This window comes from Diceros bicornis, chromosome 15 (assembly GCF_020826845.1).
Source record: "Diceros bicornis minor isolate mBicDic1 chromosome 15, mDicBic1.mat.cur, whole genome shotgun sequence".
Classification (NCBI taxonomy): domain Eukaryota; kingdom Metazoa; phylum Chordata; class Mammalia; order Perissodactyla; family Rhinocerotidae; genus Diceros; species Diceros bicornis.
The window spans coordinates 39,384,315-39,410,003 of NC_080754.1; the positions used below are offsets into that span (position 1 = coordinate 39,384,315).

The window sequence follows — 25,689 nt, forward strand, 5'->3', positions numbered from 1 at the left end:
CATTTATGGAGTGCATACTAAGCGCTAGGTGAAGTGCTCGCTGGGAGCTGAGAATACTGAAATTAAAGACTCAGTCCTGCCTAAGTAAATCATGCAATAAGTACGGAAAGAAATACGAATTATGCAGCCTTTGAAAATAATGTAGGTTAGCTCATGAAAAGACCAATTAAACTGAATGTTACTCTAGAAGTATTGAAACATTCTAACTAGGGAATTAGTATTGTTAGATTTGTCTTTTACAAAGATCAGCCGCTCCCAGAGAGGGACAAACTCAAGCATAGAAAGTTCAGAATAATGGTAGAAGAAGTAATCCCAAAACCCCTGCCCGTTAGCCAAAAAATTTTGGACACCAGAAGGGACCGTACTAGAGCCAAATCCACGTATTTACTCAGTCAGATAGCCTGAGTTTTAATCCAAACTCTGCTGCTTACTCCCTGGCCACATACCTACCTACCTACCTAATACCTGTTGTAAAATGGGAAGATTTGAACTCAAGTCTGAGCTTTTAACCACTGTGCTTTTTCTCACAATGATAATACCCATTGTATCGGATTGAGAGGATTAAAGGAGTTAATTCATGTGAAAGTGCTTAAAACAGTGCCTGGATACCCTCTCCTCTCTCTACCTCTGTCCTCTGTCTTCTCCCCTCTCCCTTCTCCTCTCTCTGTGTATATACACATAAAATCTCAGAAGAAAAGGTTTTCTCAGCACCAATCGATGAACTGGTCACTTAATATATATGACGTATGTCATATATAGTCCTCACAATTTCCTACAAAATAGATTGTATTATTATTCCCATTGTATATGAGAAACTAAAGCTCCAAAGAAAGGAAAGCAAAATAGACACATCGAGAAGGAACCATAGTGAGAATGAAAATGCAAATCTAGAGTGTTCTCTGTGACACTCTTCATTTGAGTTCTGTGACTTTACTGTGTATGGCTGCCTTCTGTACTCTTCTCATTTCTCTTTCTGCATAAGCAAACTAATAAATAAAAATCAGTTACTGCCTACATGCCAATCCCTTCCTAGATCAGAAACCACTCTCTCAAACTCCAGTAAGAAAAAGGTGCTACATAAAATACATAATCACCTAATCACCCCAGAGGCATCTCAAATTGTGTATGCCCAGATAGGAATTTGTCATCTCTCTCTACATAGAGTCCTACACCTTGACCCCAAACCTGGTGTTGCTCATGTATTCTTTTTCAATGAATAGCATCCAACCAGAAAATCTGGGATCCATCCTACATTCCTTCTCATCCACATACTACATCTAATCAGACACCAGGTCCTATTGGTGTTTGGATCAAAATCAAGTCCTGTGGATTTTATCTTTAAAAAATTATTCTTCTGTGCTTCCCCATCCCCCCATTTCTACTGCCCTGGTTCAGGCCTTCATTTCCTTTGCCTGGTCTCCGCACCTCAATGGTGAGCTTTCTCACCCAGGTAGCTGATCATGCTCTCATTCAGTGGTTCCCATTGAGTGATACTGTCAATTTCTTAGCACAACAAAGCTCTTCTAAACCTATCTGAGCCTCTGTCTCTAACTGTATCTCCTACCACACTTTTCCCTGGCCCTATACCCTTTGTCAAACCAAGCTATCCCTGTTTTTTTTTTTTTTTTTATAATTTTATTTATTTATTTTTTTCCCCCCAAAGCCCCAGTAGATAGTTGTACGTCATAGCTGCACATCCTTCTAGTTGCTGTATGTGAGACTCGGCCTCAGCATGGCCGGAGAAGCGGCGCGTCAGTGCACGCCCAGGATCCGAACCCGGGTCGCCAGCAGCGGAGCGCACGCACTTAACCGCTAAGCCACGGGGCCGGCCCATATCCCTGGTTTTTTAAAATGAATAGCTTTTCTGCCCTCCTGCTTTTGCTGCTCCCTTAGTTTTATCCTACTCTCTTTTCTTCTGGAAAAACTCATCTTCCTCCAAGTCTGTTTCCTCAAAATCTCCCCTGACCTACCCAGGCACTTAAGCCTTATTTCAGTGATCCCAGGGTACCTTGTTCACAGCCCAATACAGTATCTATCATGATATATCACAATTATTTTCCATTACATAAGCTTTGTAATTTATTTATTTATTTTTCCCCCCAAAGCCCCAGTAGACAGTTGTATGTCATAGCTGCACATCCTTCTAGTTGCTGTATGTGGGACGCAGCCTCAGCATGGCCGGAGAAGCGGTGCATTGGTGCACGCCCATGATCTGAACCCGGGCTGCCAGCAGAGGAGCGTGCGCACTTAACCGCTAAGCCACAGGGCCAGCCCTACATAAGCTTTGATAGGATTTTTTTTTTCTATCTTTGCATCCCCACAAGCTAGAATAATGCCCAATGCAGAATAAGGCTCCATTGATATTTGTTGCAGAATGCATGACCAAATGTGAAAGGTTGAGAGCCACTATGAAAATTTCTTACTCTAAAGCACAATCACTGATTTAGGAGAGAATTATCTTTTTATTTATGTTGTTTTGCAGTTTACAAATCACTTTCTAATTTACCTTATTTTAACATCACCACTATTGGAAATCAGGAAAGGCAATTACTCTATCCAAGTAATACAGATGATAACAGAGGCTCATCAGACATGCTGATTTGCTCAGACTACAGCAGGTCCCATTAAAGGGACTTGACTCCCAAGTCCAGTGCTTCAACCTTTTACAGATTTTATACAGGCTGCCAAGTGAGTGCAGAGAGGAGACAACGGAGACACTCAATCCAAAATTTCCACTTCTCCACCTAGCCAATACCTTGGACTACAATAGGGTCCGCAAGTCTCCAAGGCTACAGAGACAGATTAATGTGGTCAATGAGGGTGTGGGCTTTGGAGTCAGATGGACTTAGACTCCAATCCTGGCCCCACCATTTACTATGTGACTAAGTTACCAAACCTCACCCAAACTACATTCCTCCCCAAAACACAGGGATAATACCTACCTCTCAAAGTTATTGTGAGGTCTCAAAAGCGTGTAGGACAATTATTCTTCCAACATTTATAGAAGACCTATTAAGTGCCAGTTACTGTTCAGAGGGTAAACCCCAGTGTTGGGTAAATGCTAGTGATTATCTGGCAGGGCCACGTGTTCTCCACTGCATCCGCGGGGTCCATGCCCCACCTGGCAGGGTTGCTATACTCATACCAGCCCCACCAGGAAGAAGCACTGCAGATCAAGGGTGATTATATTCCAGGAAGGAGCCCACTTCTCTTTCCCATTGCTACACTGAGAGGAAGGTCAGGGTCAAGCTTTCTTGCACCCAGTTTCTGCAAGGACAGTCCAGAAATAGATGTTAATATGATCAAATCTCTCAAATAGCAACCTCCCAAGGAGGAAAAGAGGGTCACAGGAGGTAAAGACGTCCCTTTCAATCAGCGGCCCAGGAGTCGAGTTAGAAAGAGTGGAGCTAACTCTGCTGCCTCTTAGAGCAGGTATCCTTAGTCCAAAGTCAGGAAATGATGGGCTTGAGGTGGGCGTGCATTGGTGGGTGGGAGTAGGGGATGTATGGGATCCACCTTGGAAAGTTATTTGTACGAATTTGTATGAAAATTTGTGTGTATGCATCTCCTAGAAAGAAGATCCATTACATTTATCAGCTTCTTAAGGGTTCATGCCCCTAAACATGAACCACTTTTTAAAGATGATTAGGAAGGAGGAGAGAAGGGAAAGAGTCTTAGTTCTTTCCATTCAGGGCAGTCTCTCTCCTAGCCTCAGCTCAAAACTGCTACAAACAATGCTGTCTCACATCTACTCCCCACCCGAGTCTGACCTCCAGCCCATGGTACCCCAGAAAAGAGACACAGAGGGACCTCGGGGATAAAGGTCTTTATTCAACAAAGTTATCTCACTTGGTAACAAAAGAACAGGAGGTAACAATTCCCTCACAAGTCTGGAGCAGTGTCCACCCCTGGCAGCAGGAAGCACGGCCCACTGACAACAGCTGCAGCTCAAAGGCCCTGGTGGCCACTTAGAGGTCATAGTTGGGGTTCTTCCGAAGGATAACAAAACCTTCCAAAATGGGGGTGACAGGAAGAAACTCCTCAGTGGCCAATTCTGCCCGTTCCCCGTGGGCCAACAACACTGGCGTTGTGTGTGTCTGGAACCCTGTGATGGTCTTAGGCTTGCCGGCCTGGCCCACCACATCCACTGCCTGTAGGATAAGAAAATTGAGATGAAGGGACTCCAAATGGGAGTGTCGCAGCAACCCAGTGCTCACACCAGTTTCAGAAAAGCAGGCATATGTGCACTCTCCAAGTTTTAAAGTACAGTCATGCATCACTTAATGATGGGGATATGTTCTGAGAAATGCATTGTTAGGCGATTTCATCGTTGTGCAAACATCATAGAGTGTACTTGTACAAACCTAGATGGTGTAGCCTACTATACACCCAGGATCTATGCTACTAATCTTATGGGACCATCATTGTATACACGGTCCATCATTGACTGAAACATTGTTATACAGCACATGACTGTACAGCCTGAGCCCTCCCCTCTGCTCAACCCCTCACCTGGCCCACACGGACAGATACTGGCAATGGCCGCAGCTCCTCATCGAATGTAACCAGCATTCGGGGCTGCATGGCAGCCACCAGCCCATACAATACATAGTGTGATTTGCCGAGGATGACTGAGGGAAGAACACAGGACCAACATAGTTACAGGCATCAAGGCAGGCCTGGCCTGAACCTTGGGACCCCACTCCAGCCCTGATTCTTTAACCCCTGTCATAGCTGAACCCACACTCCTCCCCTCATATACCATACTATGAGCCAGAGATGCCCCCACTTTATTCTGCCCATGGCCCTTAGACTCGATAATCACTTTTCCCCAGTCCCTCAGAAATAGAAACGGGGCTAAGTTCTTCATCCTCAAAAGAAAATTTCTCCAGGTCAGATCAAAAGTGTGGGAGATGAAAGTCTCATGAGGCCCACCACAGGCCCAAAGAACCTCAGGAACCCATGATGGTACAGAGCTACCTCAGAGTCTTGCTCCTAAATTACCAAGATGGCCCTGGTAGCGGTGGAGACAGGGCACCACTTGCCACCATATAAGATTCCTGACAGGAACTCACTGTTGCGGACATCCAGAAAAGAGACAAGCACAGTGAGCAGCCCAGCCACAGCCACTTGACTCATAAGCTGCCGGTCACTGTGGTAGGGGCAGAGGGTGAGTGTCCCCTTCCCTAAATGTGTCAGCCCCTGAAAAATACAGAGAGAAGTGCAGGTGGGGAATCACATCTGAGAAGACATCACCTAACCCAGCCACATAAAAATCTCACAACTTGCTCACATCCTCCCTCCAAGCCGAACTCCAGGTCCCCTTCATGTCACATGTCTCCCTTGCCTCACCACAGATACTTCTCTTGGCAAACTCCAAGGAGAAGAGTTCTATTCTTTACCTGCGCCAAGCGCACCATGAAGAGGTTGTTGGGGTCCTTGGCATGATACTGGGCTAACTGGCGCAGCATTGCAGCTAGACGGGCATTATTGGTCCCTGGAAATGTTAAACATTACAGAGGCTTGAAAAGGGGGCCTCGAACCCTCCCCCAAGCTGCTTACGATCTTTTTCTGACCGATACTCACCACTGCCCACCATGCCCATGGCAAAGATGGAGTTATAGGAAACTTCTGGATCAGCATCATGAGAGAATTTACTTAGGGTATCCAGGATGTTAAGTCGTGGATTTGAAACAGAAATTAAGGCCAGTGCTAAAGGCACAGCCCGTCGGAGTGTAGGCTCCCCGTACCTGAGCTGGTGGTAAAAGAAAATAACAAGGGTATCACAGAAAGCAGTGAAAACGAGCTCGGATACAGGAACAGACTGATGGATAAAAGGGGGTTTAATCAAATTTTGTAGAAAAGGCACTGCAAAAAGACCATTTCTCCACTGAGAAAACCCATCAGGAAGGTTTCCTCTGGGGAACCCCAGGAATCAAAACTAGTATATTCCCATCTTCTCCATGTGCTACTCACCAGGTGGCCAAAGGTTCGTAGTGCCATCTCTGCACCAATCTCCTCCCCCATAGCAATGAGGGCAATCCCCAGCACAGCCACTCCCTGCAATTGAAGAGGAGCAGAACCCAGTAAGCTCAGGAAACAAAAACTCACCCTTGACTCAGGTTCCCATCTAAGAAGAAAAAGCAGTCCTGTGGGGCACACCCTTACCCCTCGAGTATAGAACCCAGTCTCATGCTATTTCAACACACAGCAATACCCAGGAGGGCTCTAAAACAAACCCAAACCCAGCTCCCCTGCTCCCCTCATGCTTATCTTTTCTCAGAGCCTCACTCAGAGAGTGCCCAGCTACCCACAGAACCTGATGTGCTCCCATGTCAGCAGGGGCCTCCTTCTTGTCCTTGTCCTTCTTTTCCTTCTTGTCTTTGTCTTCCTCCTTTTCCTTGGAATCAAAGTGCTCACTGCAAATGTGGAGCAGCTGCTGCACCTTCAGCACATTCCCGGATCCTGCGGCAGGGTGGTAAGGGGAAGAGAACGTGGAAATGAGACAGCACCAAGGAAAAGCTGACTCCAGGAATAGGAGAAGCTAAAGAATCTAAAACAGATCAGAAAACTGAGAAAGGAGAAACAGGGCCGGCCCCATGGCTTAGCAGTTAGTGCGCGCGCTCCGCTGCTGGCGGCCCGGGGTTCAGATCCCGGGCGCGCACCGATGCACTGCTTCTCCGGCCATGCTGAGGCTGCATCCCACATACAGCAACCAGAAGGATGTGCAGCTATGACATACAACTATCTACTGGGGCTTTGGGGGGAAAAATAAATAAATAAAATTAAAAAAAAAAAAAAAAAAAAAAAAAAGAAAGGAGAAACAACCTGAAAAAACGTCCCAGAGAGAAGTGAGGAGTCACTGGGGAAGCACGAAGACACAGACCTGCATAGGCACACACATCCACCAGTGTGTTGGCAAAACTGCGGAATGGCTCTGACACAACCTCCAGCGCAGCCAGGATTGCCTCGATGGCCTCTCCCTTCCCTACAGGACAGATTCAAAGGGTCAGAGGACACTTGCTTCTATCCAGCACACTCTGATCCGTAAACCCTCCTTGTTGTATTCAGTTACTGTCAGCCATTTGCTCAGACAGACAAGACATCCCCTCACCCAGGTGGTTGAGGCCCAGTCCAAGAGGAAGCCAACGGGCATAAGTGTCCTTGAGCTCAGTCTCTGACTTCTCCATGATGGTCTGAAGGATGGTGGAAGTGACATCTCCATTGCAGGATCCCACTGCTATCATTCCACAGGCTAGAGCGGTCACACCTGCCACCTACAAATAGGAAAATCAATATTACACATAGTAAGTTACTAAAATAGTTGTTGACCTATCCTGATTCAAGATAGCCAATTCCTACAGTCCACTGTAACCACACTAGGTAATAATCCCTTTCTCAGGGTAGGTCAAAATAACAACAGCAGCAAGCACTCTCTGAATACTTACATCAGCCGCTATGCCAACTGCTTTGCACACTATTAACATTTAATCCCCATGACAACCCCATGAAACAGGTCCTGCTGTTATTCCTCTTTTATTGACAAGAAAAATAATGCCTAAAGAGATTGACTTACAGGTCCAAAATCACATTGCTTGTAAGCAGAGGTGGCAGGATTTGAACTGAAGTCTTTCTCATTAAAACCTATGCTAGCCACCATACTATATTTTTCCATCGCTGAAACAACTCTGCACAAGTAAGAAAATTTAAGGTTGGCCAATGAGTAAAACGTTGAGGAGGAAGCACCCACCCCAACCTGGGTTAAGTTACTCTCCCCTCTAGTCTGGTACTTCCTCATGGATCCCAAGGGCTGGAACTCAATAACAAAATGTTAACTCTTTAGCCTCAACACCACCTGAGACTTAGAATCCCAGTCCCAAGAGATTTCAGTGAAGTGATACACCTCCCCTCCTCTCTCTCTCACACACACTTCTTTTTTCACTGTTTATCACAGAAAGTGGTAGGACTCAGAGCACCTTCCCTACCTCCCCTAAATGACTAACAGCCTCTACTCACCTCCATACTGGACTTGGAATCTCCCATCACAGGCAGTAGCAATGTCAGAACATCTTCACGATTGGAGCCGGCATAGGCCAAGCCTAGCCTGCAAAAGCCAGGAGAGGCAGTCCCCAACACACACCCAAGGATAGGACAAGGAAGGAACAAAAAGAGGACTGGTCATTCATTCATCATTTCAATGGTCACCAAGAGCCAAATAGTCGACAGGCGTGGTGGTATTCCTTGGCAATACAAAGGTGAAAAGGGCCCAGCTCCTGTTTTCACAGAGCTCACAGGCTGAGTGATACCAGAAGAAGCAAGAGGCCTTACCCAAAGATGGAACCAAGTCTCATGGTGTTGCTGTTGTGGAGAACATAGTCTGAGAGCAGTGCCAGGGCAGGGTCACACTCATTCCGGACCCCAGAGTTCACGATGCCACAGGCCAGGAGGGCTCCTGACTGAAAAATGCAAACAGAGTCTTCACTCAGGCTACTCTCCCTTCCTCACCACAAAGGATGCAACATGGGCCTCACTGTAGCAACCACCTTAACTGGAGTTAAAAATCCAGTAGGCCTTACCACTGAAAGGGAAGCCCTCTGTGCCCTAGAACATAGGAGGGGGTTGTCCCCATTAGTGGGCTATGTCCAGACCAACCTTGATGTAGTCCTCAGAGGAGTACAGGTACTTGTCAATCTGGGTGAGGCCACCATCCACATCCCACAGCAGAATCATGCCAAGGGACGCAGCTGCACTCAACATTCCTAACACAAGGAAAAACCTATCAGTCTTAAAATGGTCCTGTCCTGAGAAAACTGTTACAGAGAGCTCTCTAAGGAACTATGCTGGGGATCCCTTGTCAGGTAACATATGAACCTAGGAGGACAAGAGCGACCAAAGCAATGTAAAGATAAAGCAAAAATGGAATTATACCATGGTCCTTATTCTTGTAAAGCCATTTGTTGCCATCATCAGTCAGCAGCTTGTCCTGACCAAAGGCTGCATTCACAAAGCCATTCACAAAAGAAGAGGCCAGGTTCATGCGAGCAGAGTCCACTTGAGAGCCACTGCCCCCAAACCCTGCAAAGGAGGGAGAGGAGAGGAAAGGAAGGAAGGTTTAGAGCAGGGAAGGAAAGGAACACAGCATGGAGGCTGGTCTCTGGTTCTGAGCTGGCCCCTTAGGATCCTCTATCTATGCCCCCAACAGTGACTTGCAGAAAAGCTATGTGGGAATTCTGAGCTCTACAGGATAAGGATGTTGGGCCAAGCCATCACTCCCAATACAAGGGGCATAATTAACAATCCTCCAATCCCCACACACATGGAGATGGCTACTCACTGTTGTTCTCTAGGTGGGTTTTATAGATGTCATCAGGCACCTTGGGCTCCATGATGTCCAGCTGAAGAGAAGTCAGAGGGTCACAACTGCTCCCCTAGTCCTCCCCTAGCTGTCCCTTCTGCTATCCCACTGAACGGCAATTCTAACCAAGGAGAGTCTAGTCAGAGGTATAGTCAGGAAGGTGTATTGCCAGGGAGAATCACAACCAAAAAATACTTGATGGAAAAGGGCAGTCTCACCTCCCGAGCTAATGCCAAGAAGTTGCTGTTGAGTTGCACATTGGACATGATCTCTGTCAGGTCCTCATACTCTTCCACATCTTCACTCAGCTCCAGAAACACCCCATGCCGGCCTAGCATGAATGCCATCTGCTTCTGTACTACCCTGTGGGAAACAGCCATCACATCTGCTCAGCCCCCGACCACTAATGGCACAGAAAAGCCCCTCAAGCCCTACCCAGAAACTAGAAGTCCCAGCTCTTCATGCAAATGCCCCATCCATGAACATAGCTCTTCTTCTGCCAACTTCTTCCCTACATACACATCTTTGCAGGAAGTGAAGATGTCTTCTACCAGCTCCATGTCATTGAGCATCAGTGCCAATCTCAGAGCTTCGGGGAAACGACTGAACTTTCGGAACACACCCAAGGCACAACGCAGCAGGGCAGAGTTCTCAGGCTCGGGCACATAATTTACACAACTACAAAGGTAAAAACAATAAAGGAATCAGAAAGTCCCAGATGTTCATTTACCCCATTTAATTCACTTACTCAAATTAAATACTGAATGCCTAGTATATACAGGCATTATGCTAGATGCTGGACTACTAAGGAGACAAGAAATCTCTGTCCTCAAAAAGCTCATAGACATCAACAGATTAACCACAGCCTGATGCTACCTGTGAAACAGATGCTCAGGGAGAACAGAGGAGGCACAACTGAGAAAGAAGTGCTGGCGAGGGTAAGCCTGCCACCATTCCCTACCATGCTCGCTCACCTGGTAAGATACAGGCAGACCTTTGCATATGCATTCTCGTCAATGTCTTTCTCCAGCATATCCACTTGCTCAATTTCCATGAGTAGGTCGCAAGCCTCATGCTCTGCATTGTGGGCCATGTTGTAGGGGACAATCTCCTTCACCAGGGTCAGCAGTGGCTCCCGCTGTGTCTTCTCTGCGTCATCCAGCTCCTGCCACTCCTTAGCCACTTCTCCTGCCAGATGCCTATGGATAGGCCCAGACCATTAGGGGAGCACAACTTCACAGGAAGCACTTCCCTGTGGGTCAAGGAATTCAGGGTCTGGGAAACTCAATACACTTGTACTCCAAGATAGATAGTACTCCAAGACAGAACTCAGAATTATCTATCTCAGAACCTCCTTTATAGAACCAAGAAGAAAAGGTCTTACCTGACGTACTCATGACCCCATGATGCCAATTCCTCCTGGGAGCCCACTAGCCGATACTTGAGGCACTCACGCTCCCCACTCATGGTCATGGCCAAAACAGAGATGATGTCAGCAGCAAAACGCTAGAAAGAAAACAGTCTTTTGAAGTCAAATCCAGGGTAGAGACTACGAATTTTATTCTAAATGCGATTAAAAGGTTTTAATGGGGGCTGGCCCGGTGGTATAGTGGTTAAGTTCACACGCTCCGCTTTGGTGGCCTGGGGCTTGTGGATTCAGACCCCGGGTGCAGACCTACACATCACTTATCAAGCCAAACTGTGGCAGCATCCCACATACAAAATAGAGGAAGACTGGAAACAGATGTTAGCTCAGGGCGAATCTTCCTCACCAAAAAATAAATAAATAAATAAATAAAAGGTTTTAAGCAGAAAAGACATACAATCTAGAAAGATCATTATGGCTGCTGTATGAAAGACAAACTGTGTAAGGGGTCAAGTACAAAAGGGAGAAGGCCAGTTAGGAGGCTGCTGTAGTAATCCAGGCGAGAACTGAAGATTTCTTGCATTCGGGTTGTACCAACAGGCAGAGAAGTGATTGAACTGGGGATATATTTTAGAGATAAAACAAATGAACGTACATAGACTATGAAGGGAAAAAAAAATTAAGGTTAAATGTAAATTAACAGATCACGAAAATGAAATCCCAAGGTCATCATAAATGACAGAAACAGTGTCTTCCGAGAAGGCGGTCTTCCTGCCAGCTCTTATGTGAGTATTTTCACTGTGATGAGCTCTATTCAACTAACTCAGATCTCAGGTCTATCAGGCTTCCTGTGATTCACCATGAGTTCCATGCTCTAGATGAGCTAGGCCTCCACTAGCTTCTTTTTTTGTGTGTGTGAGGAAGATTAGCCCTGAGCTAACATTCATGCTAATCTTCCTCTTTTTGCTGAGGAAGACCAGCTCTGAGCTAACATCCACTGCCAATCCTTTTTTTTTTTTTTGTTCTCCAAAGCCCCAGTAGATAGTTGTATGCCATAGCTGCACATCCTTCTAGTTGCTGTATGCGGGACGCGGCCTCAGCATAGCCGGAGAAGCGGTGCATCGGTGCGCGCCTGGGATCCGAACCCAGGCCGCCAGTAGTGGAGCGCGTGCACTTAACCGCTAAGCCACGGGGCCGGCCCTCCACTAGCTTCTGAAATAGTTTTACCTTATTCTCCCCAGGGGCCATGTTCTCATAGATTTCCTTCAATTTGCCATAGTGTGGACGCAGAAATTTGAGAGGCTTGGGCACTGAAGTCATGGAAGTTGTAGAAGAACGAATCTGCCTCCTCAGTTCCTCCAGGGCTGGTCGGTACAAGGATGTGTCCTTCTCCTGTTCAAGGGATGTTAAGGCTCAGACAAAAAGGAGTCACATCCCTCAAGTCATAATACAGAGGTGTTTTACTAACAACTCCCCTAGGAAAGTAACTGTGTTTCATTCATCTGTGATTCCCCAACTCCCTGCACAATACCTGGCACAAAAACAAACCACCCCAGTTAAGAGTTCAAGAACTGCTTCTCCCAAGAGAGAAAGCTACAAAATCTTTCAAATATCCTTTGTTACTCTCCTCCCTCACAACATGGTCATAACACTGACCCTAAAATACAGTCCATCTTTCCCTATATCTCACACAGTAGTTGTCGCCCCCAAATGGAATAAAGCAAACAAGTGGGAAAGACTCAAGACATGCACCTGCTCATGTTAACACCATAACTCACCCCCAGTCGTTCCACAAGCATCTCCAGTTCATCCTGAAGTTGTTTGTCCTCCTCAGACTGGAGGGTTGGGGGAAGAAGCTCATCAAGAGAAGGAATCCCAAACACATCCTCCTCCTCCTCCCATCCACCCTGGGGCAGGTGGAGAGTGAGTCTGCCTCCTTAGGAGGGCCCAGGTGGACAAGGAAACAGAGTGGGAATGGGAAGCCCGGGCGGGAAGGCAGCCTGGCTTCTGGGCCAGGCTCTGCTTGAATGCCGATCTAAAAAATGGGGGTGACAATGACCCGCCTGGGCCCACGTCACCAGGCGGTGGTGAGGGCTGGTGGGGGCGGCGGAGGCGACAGCGCCGAATGGAAGATGAGGGACAGAGAGGCGGGGTGCCGGTAGCCCCGAGGGTCGCCCCATCCGCCCTCTCCCGGGCGCGGCGGGGTCGCTGGGAGTCGGGCCCGAGGCCTGCGGAGCAGCCGTGACTCAGCCCGCGCGGCCTCCTCTGCCGGCTCCTGGGGCCGCGCCTCACCAGCTCCTGCTCTTTGTCCTTGTCCCCGGCATCCCGCCGCTCCTTCCCACTCGGCTTCTCGTCCGCGCCGCCGGAAGAGCTCGCTGGGGGCTGCTGGGGCAGCAGCGGCGCCTTGTCCCGGCCGCCCTCTTCCATCTCCGCCGCCACTGCCGGCCCGCTGCGCGCGCACCGCCCGTACCGCCCTGTTTCCCAGATGGCCTCGCGCTCACCGCCCACCGCGCCTCTCCTTCTCCAGAGCCCGCCTGCTACCGGAAACGCTGCGGCGACCCACCTACCCCAGTGGTCTGGGAGTCCCAGCCCTCCAACCCCACCCGCGGAAGCCGCAGGAAAACTACAACTCCCAGCCTCCCGCGCGCCACAGGCACCGCCCAGCTCGGATCAGGGGTTTCCTGAACGCCGTGGGACTCTGCCATCTGGGTTTCGGGTGTGGTCGCTGAAGTGCGTGGTGAGCTGAAGCGGCGAGAGACCGCGCATAGTCTTCCTTGTAGCAGTGTGTTTAGTACCCACCGTGACACCCCAGTTGGCTGCATGGTGGGACAAACAGACGAGATTTTTGAATCCCAGAATCTTGACTGCCGTCTGTGTAACCTGCCTAGCCCCACGGCACTGTGGAGTATTAACCTCATAACATTTCCCCCCCAGTTGAAGGAGAGTGCTCTAATATTACCATGAGGATGTGGCTAGCATCTTAAATCCACCTGCGGAGCCAGGTGGAGTAGAAATGAATAAATAACATAAAGTCCTATGCTCTAATGATAAATTCTTAAGCTAAAAACCGAACAAGATAAGGTCTTTGCCCTCAGTCTGTCTTTTGATCTTCCTCTCCCTGTTATGATTAGGAGGAGTGTGACCGATATTCTTTATGTCAGGACTGATTTTCAATGATATATTGTTCTCACAACCTTTTGAGTTTGGTAGGGTTGTGTCCATTTTATAGACAACATCATATAGTAAGTAGTAGACTCAAGATTTGAACCTTGATCTTTCAGTCTTCCAAGCTCTTGACTGTTTCTGGAATGCCTCAAAGTTTCTTCTTCAGTTTGGGCTATGTGTATGTATCTAGAAGGTGAGAAAAGAGGAAATAACTCTTCTCCTCTTCAACCAGTGGGAACACTCACCATTTGACCTGGAATATTATTTTATGGGATCTGAGGCATGAAAGAATGCAGAAAGTGTTTGTTTAAAAAAAACACCTAGCACAGCAGTTAGCACTGAATGACTGTTGGCTAAATATTTGTATAGAGGCAGATGTAAAGGTCTGAAGCCCATTTAAACCCTGTTGCTCTTTTCCACTCAGTGCCTGGATTCTGAGGATGACCTTCCGTTTCCATTGCCCATGACTCCTGCAGCCCTGGTCTGCTTACAGAAATTGGGCAGTCCATAGCTGTTCTGCCTATTCTGCCTCTGGCTTCAAGATGTCCATACATTGTCATGCTTTCTTCAGTCATCTGTAGAGGTATTTCTCCTAAATCTCTCCTTTTTACATGACTTCCTTCTATCAGATCTCAGATTTTGTCTTTTATACCAGCCATATCCCAACCAGTAGGAGATGGGGTGATGTTGTGGCATAAAGCACAGGCTGTTATCGGCTGGTGACTCCAGATGAAGACTATATGAATGTTTGTTATACTATGTTTCAGCTTTTTTGTAGGTTTGAAATGTTTCAAAATAAAAAGTTGAGGGTGGGTGGGAAAACATAAGCTTTAGAGAGCAACAGACCTGGTGTTCAAAACCAAATTCTGCCCTTCACCAGCTGTAATACTTGGGCAAGCTTCCTAAGCTCTCTCAGCTTGGTTTCTTCCTCTGTGAAATGTGGGTAATAAAGTATCTCCCTTGTAAGTTTTTAGAGAACAAAATAAGACAGTGTATATAAAGTGCCTAGCGAGGTGCCTGGCAACTGGAGAGGAGGCCATTGTCATTTTCCAACTACCTCAGATCTGCAGGGCTGAGGTGAACATTATTGTCCCCTGTTCCCCACCTACAAGCACTCAAGCCCCAAGCCTCTCTAGCCAAATGCAAATGTCTGGCAGTTATTTTCAAGGCCGTGATAACACTGATGTCCTGCCTCAAGCTTTATTTCAGTCAAATTGCCCTCCCAGAAGCAGTCCTTTCTACCATTTGGCCAAACTCCCAGCCTTGTGGCCAAATTGCTCTCCAATCAGGGGGCAGCCCATTACCTGTCCCTTCCTACCACCCTCCTTCAAGTTGCATCCACAAGCCAGCCATGCTGCCCCAAAACTCATAGCCTGTGCTATAGAGTCTGATATCTTATGGATGGCTCTACTCATCTGAGAAGCATTCAACCCAAAGCATCACTTACATAACACCAGAAGTGCTCCTGGCAGGACACAGCATTGTACTATTTCCACTGGGTTGCTACATTCTTCGTGTGATATTTTTCATAGTCAGATTGTACTGTGGCCCTTCTTACTGTTAATTCCCAGGACCGACAGCAGATGTTACAATCCCCTCTTTTTCATACCCGCTGCTACAACTTTCCTTCTCCAGACTCTCACCTCTCATTATGCCCCTTTCACCTGCCCCCCTCTGATTATCCTAAACATTTCACCATTTCTGAACAGGCCCTGCCCCTTCAAGCTGATCAGCCTTTTCACATTGCTATTCCTTCTGTATGGAGTGCCTTCACTGTTTCAGCTAGCAAATTCCCCCATCCTTTGCACTCCAAGCTCAATATCATCTGTCTAGGAAGCCTTTCCTGTTCTGCCCTTCAAGTTATTCATTTCTTCCCTGTGCTCCTACCATGCTTGGTACCTACCTCTCCCTCCCTAGACTCTGAGCTCTTGGATGACAGGAACTGTGTCTTATTCATCTTTGTGCCCCTAGCACCCAAACTAATGCTTGGTTTCTGGTAGGCCTTGACAAATATTTGTTGAAAGAATGAATGAATGGCTTTGCATTCATCTTCAGGTCATCTTTGTGTATAATAATAGCCCACTGGGGGATCTCTTTGGAGCCCAGAGCTGTGCATTGGGAAACTACTAGGAGTCTCCATTTGTGAGTCATGATAGGTCTACTAAAACTGAACTTATTTTATGGATGATTCTCTCCAACTTGACATTTCCAGAGTGCTTCCAATTGTGAAATCATATTGTTTGGCATATGTTGCCTTATTGTGCATGGGAATTAGTCAAACTTCCCAATGGGACAGTGTAGGGTATGGCCCAGCATCTTACCAATAACTGCTCTCATGTGTCCACCCAGGAGCACCATCTTTTGTTTCCCCTTCTGCCTGAACACACCAGAGCATATCACAGATGCATATTCATCAGCTTGGCAGGGCTGCTAAGGGTAAAGGTTGCATCTGTCACCTGATGTTCACCTTGCCTTGCCTCTGGAACCAAGCACCTGCAGAGTGCTCAACAAACAAGTGCTACCTGGCTTAATTTCAACTCAACATGTGCTTGGGCTTTCTGCAGCTGCCTGGTTGTCACATGTGCCTGGCCCAGGGGAGCTGGGTGGCATAGAAATGCACCTGCTGGTAATGGTCTCACTTGGAAGCATGATGAAGCCCAGAAGACAGATGTCTATCTTGAGTCTAAGCTCTAGAAGACTAAATGGTGGTGCTTAAGAGCATCTGAGTTCCAAATCGGAGGATGTGAGTTCCAAACCTGACTTTAATACAATCTGTCTTAAAGTTAAAATTGGAAGTTATGTAATCTTTTTCCTTAGTTTCTCCACTTGTAAAATAGAGACAATGATAGAACATCCGTTTAAGTTGCTGTAGGAATTTAATGAGATAATGTTTTTAAAGTGCTCAGCAAAGGCTTAAGCAAAGAGGGACTTGGTAAATGAGAGATGCTAATTATTATTATTATTATTATTATCATCATTATCCTTATCATTATTATTATTAGACACTTTGACCTTTTTGCAAATATGGAGTTTTAATGCCACAATGGCCAGCTGGTCAGCATCCTAAGCTGGCCTCTGAAATCAGGTGTCAAGGGAAGGGCAAGGCTTAATGCTGCCAAGCCTCTCTCCTCAGTCGTTATGCTCTCTGACATTATAAATTTCATCCTCTGTGCAACACCCAAACTTCACAAATCATTTCTTAATATTTCTTTGGGTTCTGGAATTTCCTAAGCGCATGAATTTTCTTCTTAAAACATTAAAGCTGATCTGGTCCTCAGAGATCATCTTATCCAATCCACTTATTTTACAGACTGCTAAGGATAATAAGACCTGAAGAGGGGCTGAGCCATGCCTAGTGTCACATAGCTAGGGGGTGGCAGAGTGGAGCCAGAATCAGGTTTCCACATGTGATAGCCCTCCTCTTCCCAGTACACCTTGCTGTCCCTCCTGGAGTCATGCTCTCAGAAGCTCAAGCCACACTTTCCCTTGGTCTTAGAGCTCCCATGGCCACTTTGCTCCTCTCTGAGTAGCCAGCTGTTTCCTTCCCTTGGTGAGCAGCCAGCACTTCCCAGTAACTTGACAGGGGCCCACATACAGCTCTTTACAGGAACAGTCTGGTGCTGGGACAGGATCCAGACTGTGGGACACATGCTGGTGCCATCCCCCAGGGACCTGGGACCCCAGAAGCAGTCACTGCCAAAGCTTCACTCTTACCCTCCAAACTTAACAACCACCCCCCCACACACACAACTTACACCTTGGGGAACACTGAGTTTTCAAGAGAATTGAGACTGGACTGTTTCTCATTCTCTGGTTCTCATTTTACAATAAACTGAGGCTCATGGAGGTTAGGGAGCTGGCTGAAGCTCAGAGAGCTATCAGAGCTTCAATTTCAATCCAGGTCTCTTTGGCTGCAGTGAAGCAGTTAGGGTTAGACCTGTAAAATGGAAACCAGTGCACTTAAGAAGTATGTTGCTCTGAAGATTAGATGAGCTCCTGAAGGTGACAGTGCCAATAGAAGAAGAGTCACCTGAGGGAACGAACTATCTTACTCATCTTGGCATCACCAGTGCCTGGCACATTGTTAGTAATCGATACACTTAAAAAAAAATCTATGAATATATAAATTAATAAATGAATGAATAAAGAAATGAGCCACCTAACAGAGATGACTGGAACATAAGAGGCATTCAGTAAAAGCTCCTTTTCCCTCTCTCACTCTGGAGGGCGGCAGCCATTTCTTCAGTCTCCATGCCTGGCACTTGGTAGGCCTCCATGAGTGTGTGTGGGTGGGATGAGTGACTCTCAGGAGCGCCGAGCCTTTGAGGCCATGCGGAAATGCATGTCTTTTCAGCCACAGCAGAGGCCCGTGCTCTGAGCTCCAGGGAGTGGCGTGCTACCTTGGCCAGGGCTTCCCTCCACTCAAGGGTAAGGCCACCCATCTTCCAAGCCAACCCTGACCCAGTAGTTACCCAAACTCAGGGTTAGGCCTGGCTGCATGCACCAGTGGAGAGCAGTGGCAAATCCTTCAAGCTGTAGAACAGCTGGCGATGGGGACATAGCCACCACTAAGCAGAGGATGTACTCCGCCCAGCCAGACTTCAACTTCATTCCATTCCTCTATCCGGTCCTCTTAGGGCTTCAAATTTCAGTCCCCTGTGTCTAGTGAGTGAGTAAATGAGTGTCTAGAAGAGTGTTGGCATACAGTAGGTGCTCAATAAATATTGGTGGAATGATTAAATGAATAAATGAAAATAGGATTGAAGGAGGAGACAGGCTGACTGATGTGTGTCTGTTTATTGGCACAGGGTCCTACAGGGCCAAGACCACTCCCTCCCTACCCTCTTCCCTGTAAAAATAAACTCTGTCCTTCCCTCTCCCTGCTCTGCTTTCCTGCTTAGTCCAGGGAGGATGAGTCACCCCCTAAGACTTGCACCCCAGGAGACAGGAATTAGCATCCCCTACACATACACACTTCCCCTCTGTGCCCAGGGAAACCAAGAGGCAGCAGGAAGGCTTGGAAAGGCCCTCAGGCTTCCACTAAGAGCTGAGCACAGGTAGTCTGTCAGTGAGGGTTAGCAGCAGTGTTGGGAGCAGCAGTATGAGGAACATGGGGGTGGGGGTGGGGCAGCCCCTGAGGCTGGGGCTCAAAGGAGCCGAGTCCACTCCCAAGTGAGCACTGAACGAGCCTCAGGGAGAAGCATGGGAGGCACACCATCCAGGCCCTTAATGATCAGAGTGTGGCAGGCACAGCAGGCCCCATGGCCACCAAGCTGAATGAGCTTGGAACCAGAGGAGGTGGACTCCTTCCTGTGGGAGCTGGTCCCCCCCACCCAGGCCTCCTCCAGGCAGGGTGAACATGGAAGGATGTCACAGTGAATGGTGGGGGCTCTGCTGGAGGCAAGGGCACCCCCAAAGCAGAGGCACAATGTGGTGGTTGAGGAGGGACTGGGACTCATGTCACCTGTGGTGTGGAGGGGCTGGACCCAGCCCAGCTGGCATTTGACTTCTCCAAACCCCAGAGCAAACAGCCTTGCTGGGCCAGCTGTCCCAGACCCTGGCAACAGCCAGCCATTTCTCCCCCGATCCAGGTCTACCACACCTCACACAGCTGCCCTGGGTTCATAGGGGAGCCGACAGGGCAGCCGAAGTGCCGCAGGAAGTCACGGGAGTTGGAGAGAGTGCCCAGCACACGGAAGCGGGCAGGGCTGTGGGGATCAGTCACCAGCCCCTCGTGAGAGCTCTCGGGTGTACGGACCGAGCACCACACCTGCAGGCCAGGACAGACATGGGGACATATGGTGTCTAGTGTGGGCAGGGCCGCAGACTTGGCTGCAGTAGATCCATCCCAGGGACACAAACCACCACTGCTCCAGCCCCTCAGCTCAGGAAGCCTCAGGGACACAGGAGGGGCTCAGCCAGCATCTCAGCCCCAACCCCTTGCTATTAGCACCAAGGGAGGGGAATGCACCCTCCCTCCCGAATTCCCTGAAGGCCTTTCAAAGCTGCCCTGGAAGGGAGTTGCCCAGGATAGACACATCTGAGGGGAAGAAGCCCAGCCCTCAGAGGCTGCCTGTTGTAGGGCAAAGTACCTAAAGGAGACCCTGCCTGAGTCACACTTTGCCACTTACTTTATTCCTGGGTAGCCCTGGACGAGCCACTTTGTCTCCGAGCTTTAGTCTCCTCCTCCACAGCCACCTCACAGGAACATCATGAGGAACAATCCTGCTCCCCACCCTTTGCCCCTCAAGCAGGGCAGCCCTGCCCTCTGAGATCTGCAAAATCCTCCTGAAGAGTTCTCCCTCCTCAGGCCTCCTCACGTGCTTTTGTGGGCCCCAGCCAAGAGGCTCGGGGCATGAGGCCTTCCCAGACCACCTTCCAAATCCCATCTTTGGCCCCATCGCCCAGTCCATTTCCTACATGCCCCAAGACTTATAATGACATGCCCAGGGGGGAGTGGGAGAGGGGCAGACCCCGGGCCTCCCAGGAGAGCAATACCTGGGCGAATCCCACAAAGAAGAGCTGGTGGTTGGTGAGCCCCACAGCTGGCAGCCGCTGCTCCTCCCCATGCTTTCTCAGCCACGCTTTGTAAGCCTGGGGTCGGGCACAGGGGCAGCAAGTCCGTCAGGGCCTGCCCACCACCTCCACCCAGCACCCTTCCTCCCCAGGGCGGGTGGGTCTCAGCCACCAGACAGCTAGCTGGGCCACTCACGTTGTAGGCAGCCTTTAGCCCCCCATTGTCGGCGATGTTCTCCCCCAGCGTCTGGCGGCCGTTGAGCTTCTCGCCATTGACTTGGTACTGGCTGTACTGCTCCTCCATGCAGGCCGTGTGATTCCGGAAGGCTGCTAGTGACTCATTCTGCCACCACGGCCGCAGGTTCCCTTCCTTGTCATACTCGCGCCCTGAGGAGAACTAACCTTTGCACCCCACGGAGACCAGAGCTCAACCCTTGGGGGCAGAAGCACCCCCATCAGCCCTAGTCCACAGACTCCAGAGTCCCTGGGGCCTGCTCCCAACATCCCAAGGCCCTGCGGGAGCCACTGGGAATTCTTGGCTAGAGGGGACAACTCCATGAGCCTCTACCTTGGTCATCAAAGGCATGTGTCAACTCGTGGCCCATCACCACACCGATGCCACCAAAGTTCAGGGCCCTGGTAGGTGAGGAATACTGAGTGAGGACATGGTGAGGGGACTTCTAGATCCCATCTCCAGCTCTGCTCCCAGCTCACCCGCAGGCCCAGGCCCCAGCACCCAGCCCCTCCTGCCTCAGACACACTTGGGGTGGTTGCGGGCGTAGAAGGGGGCCTGCAGGATGCCGGCAGGGAAGACAATTTCATTCTTGGTTGGAAGGTAGTAGGCATTCACTGTCTGGGGGGTCATGCTCCACCTAGGGGAGGGAGAGGGAGAGGCTGAGGCTCCTGACTCTCCTGATGCTCCTCCCAGCCCAGCAGCCCTGACCTACCTCTTGCAAAGACCATGTGCCTCTGGTTTGGGATCAGTCTTGCCATTCCCATCCCCCAGCCCTGGAAACCTCCCCCACCTCTCCTGCTGCCCCAAGTGTCTGTGGCCCCCACACTCACTGCTCCCGGCTGGGAGGCTTGCGGAGCTGGTCAGCCATCACTTTAGCAGAGAAGTTGTACAAATTCAACATATTCTGGAAGAAGGAATCTTCAGAGACTTCATACTATGGGAATGGCAGAAGGTAGGAAGCAAACAAGAGAACATGTTGGAGAAGATAATAGTCCCAGTTTGGCTACTAATTAGCACCTCTCTGAGCCTCAGTTTCCTCTACTGTAAAATGGGAGTAAAATACCTAGTATATAATAATTGCCAACATTTAAAGAACACTTATGTTGCAGGTGCTTTATTTTTTTACACATTGCCTCCTTTTATTCTCACAACAACTCTATGAGGTAGGTACTAATAGGACGCCCATATAGCCCCAGAGAGGCTATATGTCCAAGGTTACACAGTTAGGTAGGGGTAGAAACAGGATTTACTCAGGTTTGATTGCAAATCCCTGCCTGTTAACACTGCATTCTACTGCTGTCTGGTCTGCAGGCTGGCACAGAGCCAGCACTTGAGCAATGTCAGTTGCCTACACTTGCCTCCAAGGAACCAACAAGCACCTCCTCCCCTCCCAGGGCTTGAGCCCCGATTACAGAGCCCAGAGAACAGTGCCCCCCCAGGGGTGTCGCTGAAGTTCAGTCCTGGTGAGCAGAGGTACTCACCCCATCATAAACATCATCCAGCTGTTTGGGCTCCAGGATAAAGTCTGGGAAACCAATCATGTCATAGATGGCTTCTGCCTGAAAAGACCAGATGAAGGGTTTCCCTCCCCAGGCTCCCAAAAAAACCTGTATCCTCCATGCCCACCTCAAGATGGCGCCCCAACCCTGGCCACGGCTTACTTTCTCCTTGGCTGCTTGGCGGGTCTTCTCATCCATCCAAACCAGCTGTCCCAGGGCATCCTCAAAGGAGGTCCGGATCTCGCTGATCATCCCCTCTGCCTGGGAGGGAGGAGGCACAAGTCGGCCTCCCACTCGTATTAATGCATTCTTTCTCCCCGTCCACCCTAGTGCCCCATCCCTGTCCTTGCAGGGGAGCGTGTGGGAGTGCCCAGACTCCTGAAATAAGGCTGAGCATCTGAGGAGGATGAGAAGGAAACATGATTTGTGAAGGTAGTGGGATTCTGGTTGGATTTTTTCTAATTAACCAAAATTTTAATTGACAATAAGTTAACTGAATTCATTTACTAAATTATAACTTAGTATAGCGCATTGATTTTTATCTGATTATGAAAGGAAGGCATTAATAGCAGAAAATTTGGAAAATTGAGAAGAGTTGAAAAGAAAATAGACCACTTATAATCCCATCACTCAGAGATAACTTCTTTTAACATTTTGATTTTCTATTTCTAGTGTCTTTCCCTGCCTGGATATACATACAGAATATGGAATTATGTTGTGCAACATATATTTATTTTGCAACCTACTTTTTTTTCATTTAACAATCATCGGTTTTAAGGCTGCCTCATAATCCATCTTAACCATAATTTATTTTTCCAATCCTCTATGATTGGACATTTAAGCTGTTTCATTTTCCCCTATTATAAACAATACTGCCATAAACATCCTTGTAGCTAATACTTTAAGCACATTCATTATCATCTCCTAATAAATAAATATTATTTTTCTAATTATATAGGTAACACAAACTCATTGCAGAAAATCTGGAAAATATAGAAAACTTTAAAGGACAAAAAGAATCCCTCATAATCCCACCACCCAAAGTAATCACTGTTAATTTGTCGATGAATTTCTTTCCAGTTTTTTCCCCCATATGTACACACAAATATGAACAGTGAATTTTAACTAAAACATGGGGTAGTGTTGGAAGGATCTTGAAGACTCACAATTTCCTTGCTTTGCCGGTCAAACGTGGCCTGCACGAAGAGGGAGCCCAAAGCGAAGCCAAGGGCGTCATCCGTATTGGAAATGCAGGTCTGCCACCTTGGCGTGCAGGACTGTAAGGGACAAAGAGCCAGCCCTCCCAGAGAGAGCTCTGTCCTCCAGTCTGAGGGCCTTTCTCTGTCTCTGGGGCCAGCCCCTCTCAGCTCTGGACCATGGAGGCCTGGATTTGGGGTGCCATTTCTCCCTCAGACTCCAGGGAAAATGAAGGGCAATATCACAAAAGATGCCAACCCCAGCAGTGAAACCTCAGGAGGAACTTGTGTGCCGCCCACTCTATTCTCAGCCCTCTCCTCCTCTGTAGTTTCTAAGAGGCCCACTGAGGTCCAGCTATTTGCTCAGCTCCACTTCTCAGTCTTATATCCAGACAGTCCCCCATGCCAGAAACCTGGGAGTCACCAGCTTCTTCCATCTCCTACCCACATTCAATCTATGACCAGTTTCTACTAACTACTTCTTAATCATCTCCCGTCCACTCCATTGCCACTTCCCTGCCCTACAACACTGTCATCTCTTGCCTGAAGACTGCAGTGGCCTCCTAACTAGACACTCTGACTCCATTCTCATCCCCCTCCCCTGCCATTCCCCTCCATCTTCCATTTAGCTGCCAGAAGGATGACCTAATACATAAATCTAACTGGCTTACTCCTCTGTTTAAAACCATCCCTTGGTTCCCCATCCCTGAAAAAAAATCAAGGCCAGACTTCTTAACCCAGCATTCAGATCCCTTCATGGACTGCCCCAGGCCCACCTTACCACCCTCAGCCTGTCAGTTGCCCTGTTCTCAAGCTCATACCAGAACACAAGCAAACCCACCATGCTCTGAGGAGGATGGGAATTCTGGCCTCTGGGAATTTGCACATCCTGTTCCTTCTGCCTGGAGTGCCCTTCTCCCTTGCATTCTTGGTGAACTCATTCTTCAAATGTCACCTCTTCAGAGAAGCCTTTCCTAAAGCCCCTCATCCCCCCAGGTAGAATGTGCTGTCCTCACCTCTGTCCTATAGCACAAAGAAGGTCTTTCACTCAATATGAGCACTTATCACCCCAAAATACAATATGTTTGTTTACACGTCCACTTCCCCCACTTAACAGGGCATCTTAAAACTAAGAACTGCATTTATTCATCTTCTTCTTCACCATCACCATCAAAGCTGAGTACCTATACATACCATGCACTGGGTAGATGCTTCACTTACGTTAACTCAGTCCTTATGACAACCCTGCAAGATATTCCTGTTTTACAGACCAGGAAAAGAGAGTCAAAGAGGCTGGGGGACATGCCCAGGGTCCCATAGGCTAAAAGATGGAGAAGTTGGGATTGGAACCCAAGTCAGCTTGACTCCTAATCCTGGGCTCCATACTAAGCCCAGAGGCAAATGGTCCTGACGCAGAGTAGGTGTGAAGCATTAGCTAGACTGGATCAGAAGATGGGGGCAGAATCAGAAAGCCCACCTTCTTGGTGCCATAGAGGGTCTCCAGCAACTTCTCTTGTGCAGACTCAAAGCGGCGGTCCAGGCTCGAGGTTGTCTTCTGCACCAGGTTCCAGATCAGGTAATTGTTCAGGACGCTGGCATCCAGACCAGAACATAAGGCAAGGGCATGGGGTACCATTTCCACCCCAAACCACCTCCACCAATGTGCAGGCAGCAGGAGTCCCAAGAGGCATATGTGGGACCTGTCCCAGAATCCCTCTCTCTCACCCTGGAACCACACACCTGCCTGTGGAAGTCAGGTTGGAGCAAGGTGTGGGACTGGAGATCACAAGTGGGCCCCTGAAGCCCTGGCCTAGGGGAACAGCCCACAGATATTCGGTTTGGTGTTTGGAAGGTCCAGGGTCTTGTCAAATGCTGCTCTGTGTCTGGCTGTGCCAGTCCCCGAGGCCTGGTCCCTGCCTGGGACCTGCACAGAACCCTGAGCCCCACCCCCCCACAGGTTAGGCTCCCCCTGACCTTGGTTCCGTGCGGTTGATGAGCTCTGAGACCTGCTGCAAATAATCCGTCCCATACACCACCACAGGCTCAGAATCACCCAGCTCCAGCGGTGATAGCAAGAAAGACAGGAACTCCAGCCAGTCTATCAAGGGCGCCAGGGCCTACAAACAAAAACATCTCAAATCTCCCTGCCTGCCTGTGTGCCTTCCAGCAGACCCCTCCTCCATTGAGATGCTGGAGCCTGGGAGCCCTTCCTATTGCCATGGCAACGGCTATCAGCTGCTTAGTGGCCCCTTCCTGCAATAAACTCTTTTCCAGGCCTGAGTGCTCCACAACCTGGGAGCCCAATCACTTATACAAGGAAAACCATCGTGTGTGATATTCAGCTGGGGCACAGATAT

At 48.7% G+C, this 25,689-nt stretch overlaps 2 protein-coding genes across 5 annotated transcripts in view; both read right to left on the reverse strand.

The window, feature by feature from the left end:
* Positions 1 to 3,811: 3,811 nt before the first annotated feature.
* On the reverse strand, positions 3,812 to 13,165 carry PSMD2 (proteasome 26S subunit ubiquitin receptor, non-ATPase 2). Its single transcript, XM_058556204.1, has 21 exons — positions 13,014 to 13,165; positions 12,500 to 12,556; positions 11,949 to 12,113; positions 10,740 to 10,861; positions 10,330 to 10,554; positions 9,875 to 10,033; positions 9,574 to 9,718; positions 9,335 to 9,395; positions 8,929 to 9,075; positions 8,653 to 8,759; positions 8,329 to 8,456; positions 8,017 to 8,104; positions 7,115 to 7,277; positions 6,887 to 6,988; positions 6,320 to 6,465; positions 5,977 to 6,060; positions 5,587 to 5,755; positions 5,403 to 5,497; positions 5,076 to 5,202; positions 4,513 to 4,631; positions 3,812 to 4,151 (listed from the first exon to the last, which is right to left on the reverse strand). Exons 1-21 carry the CDS (start codon positions 13,146 to 13,148, stop codon positions 3,969 to 3,971), a joined length of 2,727 nt encoding a protein of 908 aa, XP_058412187.1. The 5' UTR covers positions 13,149 to 13,165; the 3' UTR covers positions 3,812 to 3,968.
* Positions 13,166 to 14,031: 866 nt separating this feature from the next.
* The window catches only part of ECE2 (endothelin converting enzyme 2), a 35,546-nt gene continuing 23,888 nt past the window's right edge, over positions 14,032 to 25,689 (reverse strand). For 3 of the 4 annotated variants that reach the window (XM_058556211.1, XM_058556208.1, XM_058556207.1), the window contains 11 exons: positions 25,307 to 25,449; positions 24,810 to 24,924; positions 23,303 to 23,413; positions 22,299 to 22,397; positions 22,119 to 22,196; positions 21,468 to 21,571; positions 21,164 to 21,274; positions 20,971 to 21,038; positions 20,599 to 20,789; positions 20,385 to 20,480; positions 16,260 to 19,656 (listed from right to left, as the gene is read on the reverse strand). In XM_058556211.1, the coding sequence (XP_058412194.1) occupies positions 19,480 to 19,656; positions 20,385 to 20,480; positions 20,599 to 20,789; positions 20,971 to 21,038; positions 21,164 to 21,274; positions 21,468 to 21,571; positions 22,119 to 22,196; positions 22,299 to 22,397; positions 23,303 to 23,413; positions 24,810 to 24,924; positions 25,307 to 25,449 (1,293 nt within the window). In that variant the 3' untranslated portion in view covers positions 16,260 to 19,479. Of the gene's footprint in view, positions 14,073 to 16,259; positions 19,657 to 20,384; positions 20,481 to 20,598; positions 20,790 to 20,970; positions 21,039 to 21,163; positions 21,275 to 21,467; positions 21,572 to 22,118; positions 22,197 to 22,298; positions 22,398 to 23,302; positions 23,414 to 24,809; positions 24,925 to 25,306; positions 25,450 to 25,689 lie in introns of those variants that run through there. The other variant, XM_058556209.1, reaches the window with a different exon arrangement.

What these genes read in the sequence shown, in the direction of transcription:
- PSMD2 (XM_058556204.1), bottom strand. Translation starts at nt 13,148, where the DNA reads ATGGAAGAGGGCGGCCGGGACAAGGCGCCGCTGCTGCCCCAGCAGCCC. An exon ending in AACCCACCTAGAGAACAACA is followed by an intron (nt 9,076 to 9,334) that starts GTGAGTAGCCAT and finishes CCTCCTTTGCAG; the next exon opens with GGTTTGGGGGCAGTGGCTCT. An exon ending in AGACTTGGTTCCATCTTTGG is followed by an intron (nt 8,105 to 8,328) that starts GTAAGGCCTCTT and finishes TGGCTTTTGCAG; the next exon opens with GCTAGGCTTGGCCTATGCCG.